Source organism: Myotis nattereri (assembly GCF_964212035.1).
Source record: "Myotis nattereri genome assembly, chromosome: 17".
Taxonomy (NCBI): Eukaryota; Metazoa; Chordata; class Mammalia; order Chiroptera; family Vespertilionidae; genus Myotis; species Myotis nattereri.
The window spans coordinates 45697207-45704413 of record NC_138092.1 but is presented as its reverse complement, the minus strand read 5'-3'; the positions used below and the strand labels follow the sequence as shown (position 1 = coordinate 45704413).

Here is a 7207-nt window from a genome sequence, read left to right as displayed (position 1 = left end):
AAAAATAAACACAAATTTACATTAACTCAGCAACTATACAATTAAGGCACTTGAAAAGGGTGTTGTATAGATTGCATTTGGTGTATGCATTTAAAATAGTTTAAGTACATTACTGAGTTTCTAAGAATCCTTTCTTGCACTTATTCCCATCTTTAATTAATTTTAGAAAAATCATTAAAAATTATCTTAAAAGTAAGACATGGAGCATGCACCAGGAATGTTCAAAGCTCGTCTTTTCCTCCTCCCAAGGCACATACTGTTTATTGGCAAAACAAACACAAAAACAAAAACACTTTTAAGACAGTCTCCGTGTTTTGCTCTTGTTCTTTATCTTCCTCTCTCCCCTAAAAATACAGTTTAAAGCATTACAGGCGATCAAAAAAAGTTTTAGTTCAACAACTGTAACCAGACATTAGACATGTAATGAAGTAAACTTGGAATAGTTTATAAGGCACCTGAGATCGTGTCTGGCAGATTCTCTTCCTATAAGAAATTCTATTGCAAACTCTATTACAAAACAATACTGTTCTTTTTAGTTGAAATGATTTGGCAGCAATGTAAATCTTTGCATTCTTTCTTAGTAAGAAAAGATACAATGTGCTTTTTGCTTCGCCTTTGAAGAGAAAGATCCTTGTCTTTTATTCTCTCTATCTAGCTGTCAGTAAATATATAGGACTTTTAAACTTCACATGGAAAGGATTAACTTTAAACACATGGATTCCATGCTCTTGCAGCTTTGTGTGTGTGTGTGTGTGTGTGTGTGTGTGTGTGTGTGTGTGTGTGTGTCTATACATATTATTTGGTCGATATGCACAAGAGAAAATGCCTTTGGACTTTTCTTGATCATTTGGTCGGAGTGAAGAAATGCATTCTGTCCGAGTAAACATTGATTGCGTCACTCAGTGTGCTACACAGCAGCCAGATTCCTCATGTTTGTGCAGAAGAGACATTCTGGAGAAGGTTTTGGAGCAGTTTTTGCACTGGTATTTCTTTACATCAGAGTGGGTCTGCAGGTGAGCCCTCAGATTGGATCTGTCTGCAAATGCTCTGTTGCAGTGAGGACAAGAAAAGGGCTTCTCCCCTGGGGTGGAGGTGGAGTGGGAGGAAAAGAAAGACAGTCAGTGTTTTTAGAGGAAACGTAAAGACAGGTAACGTTCATGAATAACCACATTTTGCCAAAAGAATGAGAAGCAGCAAAACTTGATTAAAATTCCCCATAACACATACTTATTTTACTACCTAACCCTTTAAGATACATTTGAATGTTGCATTAAAAAATCACATTAAGCATACTATTTATTGCTGCTGCCAGTATGTAGAAATGATTCATGTATGTTTAGGACTTTCACTAATTAAAACTTTCTGCTTCAGCAGGTGAAGCTCATGTTTAGCTCCTCCCAACATTTCCCAATATTTCCCCTTTTCCCTCTTTCTGTATTATGACTAAGCCTGGATAAATGCCTTGACTCCCTGCAGAATGTGCTAGGAATAAATTTTTAAAAATCAGCAGCAAAAAGCAAAGCAACTGAAAGCAAATTCAGTTCTAATTAATGCACCTTGCTATAGGGTGATATATATTACAGCAAAAAGACAACTAACAGGAAACTATAGGAGGAAAACCATCTATCAATCACATGCTTTGAGATAGCAACATTTCTATTTGCTAATTATTGGAAGCGGTTTCACAGAACAAACATTCAAGTACCTCTTTCCTGATTTTCTAACTGATCTTTGAGACCAAACCTTCTGAATCTACTTTCCAAAGTCTCAATCCTGTTTGCAGTCTCTGGAGCAGAGGCTGTTAAAAAAGAAACGAAGCAGTGTGTGCTCCAAGGACTTTTTGAGTCATCAGGAAGTAGCTATAAATGATCATCCATCATTAAAAGCACTGTGTCACTACTCAATGCAAACCCCAGTGCCAACCCAGAGCTTCCGTCTGCTAGAGAGCAACGCTCCTGTCTACATTTTCTCTTACCAGTGTGAGTTCTGATGTGTCCTTGAAGTAACCAGGGTCTGGAAAATGCCTTGCCACAGATCTTGCAGACACAAGGTAAGGTGTGGGTCCGAATGTGCATCTTAAGGGCGCCCAGGCTCACATATTCCTTGTCACAGTATTTACAGCTGAAAGATTTCCTAGACTGGGCATCACAGTGCAACTGCTTATGTTTGGCCAGCCCAGAAAAAGTTGAATAGGTCTTATTGCATAAATTGCACTGAAACTTTTCAGCTTCAATGGCATGGGGGTCTGAAAGCTTGGACTGTAGTCTTTCCTCTTCATCACTAATGGGGCTTTCTGAGCCACTGTGGTCCTTGGATGAGGTGTCGGATGGAGAAGGGGGACTCACTCGACCCAAGGATGAGGCATATCCAGAAAGAGAAGAGAGGCCATTGGGTAGCGGGGCGTGGAATGGAGCTGCCGTAGTCCACATGGTGATGGGGCTGTATGCTCCTGAGCTGAGGATCTCTGGTTGTGGTATGACAGGCATGGGGTAACTCTCATAGAGATACGGGGAAATGATCACTAGGGGAAGAAGTGAAAAGCAGAGATTAAGGTAAAGCATTAAACATACACTGAGAGGCTACTTGGCAACACGTACAGTGCTCTCTCATGGAGATTTCATTTAACCTCCACCCTTGCTGCTAGTGGTAGTTAGTGTACTTCATGCACAGCTATGCCTCCTGCATAGAGTGTGACAGGAGATAGACCAGCTCTGCGGTGAGGAGCACAGCCAGGCGAGTGCCTTCACAGTCAGCAGGGAGAAGGAAACGCTTAGGTTTTATTTGTAAAGATACAGAAAAGCCGTTTTTCGTTTTATGCATGGGCTAGTTGCAGATCTATGACTCCAAGTACAAAGATGTGTGTGAACCAAGCTGCTTTCTAAAGGAAAGGAGCCTTCTTACATGAAAAAAGCAATACTTCAACAGTTACGTATTGTGTTACTCATCTTCCATATATTCATTATGCATGTACATACAAGCTTTAGAAAACGAAGTTGCAAAGAGTTGAATGAAGTTTTCCTTGTCAGTTAAAAGTTTCAAAAGTTTTCAATTAAAATTTATCCTAAGTGGTCAAAATAATCTGAACTCTCTTTTAGGACGTGACTTAAAAGGAAAACAATCTAGTATTTAGTTCTTTTGTAATAGTATTGGAGTTGTAATAGATATTTATATATTTTAGATGCATATAGGTATAATTCCTTTTTTTAAATTTCTCTCCTTCCCTCCCTTCATCCCTCCCTCCCTTTTTATTATTATTATTATTATTATTATTATTGTTATTATTTTTACCTGTGTGTGTGTCCAGTTCGCTGTAGTTCGGCTTTTTGGAGGCGTTGAAATGCTTCTTGACCAGGAAAGAGCGCGGCATCTTGCGGGCGGGTCTGGCGGGCGCCGGCGCGGATAACGGTCCGGTCCGGCGGGAGGACGCGGCCGGTCCCTAGAGCATCGTGGCCGGCGGGGCTCGGCCGCCGCTCAGGTGCGCGGAGGGAGGGCGGGCGCCTCTGAAGTCGCCGGGCTCCGGTCGGGACTGAGCCCGCGCCGGGGCTGGGTGGGTTTTTTCCTCTCTCCCGCGGGCAGGAGCCAATCGCCGCCCAGAGGTTCGGGTTTCAGCTCCTCCCTCTGGGACAGCTGTGAACAGAGGAAGAATCTGTTGTCAGACCAAATGATTCTGCTTCAAAATGGGCTGTGCTTCGGGATTTCAGTGGAGAGAGAGAAACAAGTGCCTAAGTATTTTCAAGAGGTAATTCCACGTCCTTAGCTCTGCCAGTTACCGTGCTCTCTGCGCGCTGGATCGTCCCGGGAACCGTGATTTCTATAAAACACAGCCTGGCCTCCGGATGCCAGGCAGAGCCAGCGCCCCGGGACCAAAGGCTCTCGGGGCCAGAGGGGTGCCCTGCAGGACCCCGGGTCAGCCCTGGGGTGAAGAAAGCCCGTATTTGGAAGTGACATCTGGAGAGGTTTTGCTGGCACCGAAGCAAAACAATGATCTCTTGGCTTTTGCAGAAGGAAGGCAGGGGCGAGAAGCAAAAGGCCCGTAAGCGAGGAGGGCGCCTCCCTCGCGGCGGGGGCTTCCCGGGCCTCGGGGCGCCAGGCCTGGGCGCCAGGGAGGAAGGCACTTCGGGTCTTAGGAGCGCAGCGAGGCAGCGGCTGCACTTCCTGGGGAAATGAAGTAACCACGTCACCATGTTGGCCTGCTGGCTGGGCAGACGTGCTCTTAGCCCATGAAAGACCTGCTGATGGAAGGACTGGGAGACTGCTTGGGGCTTGGAGGGGAGTGGGGGGCAGGGAACAATAGGAAAACTGTCCTTAGGAACCATGAAAAATTCCCACCAACGCACTTGATGAGGTTTTATCTCTTCGTGTGTCACTGTCACGGGGAGATGTGAATGGGCCCTTGGAGACGCAATTCTTTCATTTCCAATACGCATCTGCTTGTAAAGGCTGCTATTTTCTTTTAAAGTCATCAATATTCATCTGAGGAGCTGCTAGTTTCTGGACTGTGTTTTTAAACAAAGGATACCATTATGAGTACTGCTTGGATAAAGTTTGGAGAAGCTAGCCTAGTAACCAATAAAAATACTTTAATTTTGTATACAACATTAAATCTAAAAATATTAAAAATGGTTCATTTGAAACGTAATTAAAAGTAACATTTCAGCTGTGTTTTCCAGCATCTCTGTCCATTCCAGACTTCCCCCCACACACACACACCTTTTACTTAAAACATTAAAGAAAAAACAAATTTGCAGTAAGGCCACTTCACCCTTGTTCCCAGCAGGTGCTGGGAGAGTGGAAAGGAGAACAGTGGCGGTCAAGGCAGGACTTGAAGAGGACAGCGCGTTGTCAGAAAGCCTGGCTTCTTCATCTCAGGATGAGAACCGCAGCCTGGGTGCTGGGGGCGGGGTGCTCACAGGGTTTCTGAGCCATTTCAATGATCCCTTTGTTCTTCTTCCAACAGTCACTAATTTAAATGTTGGAGAAAGGAATTTAGATGAATCTTTATGTTAAAAACACACACACACACACACACACACACACACCAGTATTTGTAGGAGACAGGAAAATATGAATATGCATTAGATTCCTCCACCAACTGTAAACTGGAGTAGAATTCAGAGCAAGTTTTCTGAGCTTGCTACCTTCGCTAAGGGTTTGTTCAGGCCTGGGCACCTGGTTTACGCAGCTGGGGTCCTCCTTGCCCTTGCCGCCGCATTTCCTGCAAAAGGCACACTTTGCTAGAGCATCGCACAGAGAACACACGAGCTGCCATGTGCTTTGACTTCCTCCTCTCACTTGAGGCAGAAGTCTGTTCGCCATGGCCGTGAGTGTTATTGTGTTATTTACTTGTTGGTAGTTATAACACAAGAAAACCTGCTAAAGTGTGTATTTAAAAAAAAAATCTATTTAAAATGTTTACCAGTGATTCACCATGCTTAGAAAAAAGGAAGCAAACTTGAATTTGGATTACCGAGGCATAACTGAGCCAAGTCCCCCACTGCACGTCCAGGGAGGCTCATCACCAGACACAAATCAGAGTCAGGAAATGTTGTTACCCCACCTACGGGACGAGCGGACAGTGTTCGGGATCGTGTCTGAGGCATGTCATTACACAGGGCTGCGTGGTAACTAGTCACAGGCAGCCCTGCATGAGGTCTGGTCTGCTGTCAGGAGAGGGAGAGCCTGCGAGGTGATCGCGTGAGTCAGACAGGTGCTCTGCTCAGACACAGCAGAGAGCATTTGGCACCAGAACGGTCTGAGGGAAGAAAAGCCCCCACTCAAGGGCATACTGCTAGGACGCTCCTAAGACAAGGCGGAAAGTTCTCGTCCTGCAAGCCGGAGGGATCATCTGGAGAAGGTGGCATTAATCACTGACTAAAAGACTCTCTTGCCCAGGAACAAAAATCTTTGCTAGGACATCAACAAGATACCAGGTTTCAGTGTTTCGTTTGGGCCAAACAAACCCAAGTGGGGTAGGTAATGCAAGAAATTAGTCTTAGGCTGACATAGTTAGGGTCATTGGAACAGAGAGAAAGTGGGGCTTATCCTGACATGTTACTGGGTACTCAGCCCAGACAGGGTGAAGCTGGTAGGCAGTAAGGAAGGCTCAGGCCCTAGCCTCCTGACAGTTCAATGTGGGGTACCGAGAAGTGAAAAAGAGGAGGGGAAGCAGTGCCCCTGGGTAATGCCCCTGGGGCCCTGGCTCCCAAAAGAACTTGGTTACCATGGGGGATGAAGGGGGTTAACATGTAACCCTCCCTATGGTTGAACCACACTTACAGGGTCTTTTCTTTCACCTGTTTTCTGCGGGGTACATGGGATATTAGAAGCCCATGCAATGTAATTCCTTAATTGTCATGAATTTTATTAGGATGTGACTCATGGGATAGTCTCTTATTTTCTCTGTTGTATGAAGAACCTGACAAAGATAATTTGGAAAACTTCGTCAATTAAAGGTCTGGGACCTGGTGGGAGGGCCATGCCCCCACAGGCTCTCCTGTACTGGTGGGGTTTCTTCTGGACACAATCTTGCCTTGCCAAATAGGGAAATAAATTATATTCATGAGAGTCGAGAATGAAGTTTCGGCTTACTTACCTGGCACAGAGATTTGTGTGCATGTAGGTGTTTGGGGAGGTTAAAAGCCATGCAGACGTTGACTGCTAAGTTTAGGGAATGGAGTAAATCTGGCAGCAGAGAAACCACGGCTGGCAGAGGCAGGAAATGCCATCTCGTGCTGTGCCCTGTCTCCTACGATGCATGGCATCTCTTTCTAGCTTCAGTTTGTGGCGTGATCAACCTGGAGGGGGCTGGGAAGGATGGCCGCCCTTGAATGAGGTGGAGTTATGGAATACTGTTAGTTTGACAGTGATGTCTGGAGACTATGATAATGCATTACTAATTTTTAAACTGCATAGTAACAGTGTTTTATATGTATCTTTGAAAAATGAATGACAAAGATGTGATGTCATCTTATGGTTTTTATATATATTTATATTTGTATACAGGTGTGTATGTTTGTATTTGTATTCATAATTCATAATTTAATCGGTCTCAGACAAGGTAAACCAACCCCTAAAAGAGAAATAAATGTTTCCTTTCAGTACATGAGTTTCTCTATTTGTAAAGTATACTTTAAACTTTTTCCTCATTTAAGATGATTTAGAGGTAAATATTCCTCAATATAAAAGGGAAAATAATCAGAGAGAGCAT

At 44.3% G+C, this 7207-nt stretch overlaps 1 protein-coding gene across 1 annotated transcript; it reads right to left on the bottom strand.

Moving 5' to 3' along the window:
• Nucleotides 1-899: 899 nt before the first annotated feature.
• Nucleotides 900-3367, bottom strand: SNAI2 (snail family transcriptional repressor 2; the record flags this gene model as incomplete). The annotated part of the gene is made up of 3 exons (XM_081111556.1): nt 900-1081; nt 1976-2521; nt 3289-3367. The coding sequence occupies 3 exons, from the start codon at nt 3365-3367 to the stop codon at nt 900-902; spliced, it is 807 nt and encodes a 268-aa protein (XP_080967682.1).
• Between the last annotated feature and the right edge of the window lie 3840 nt (nt 3368-7207).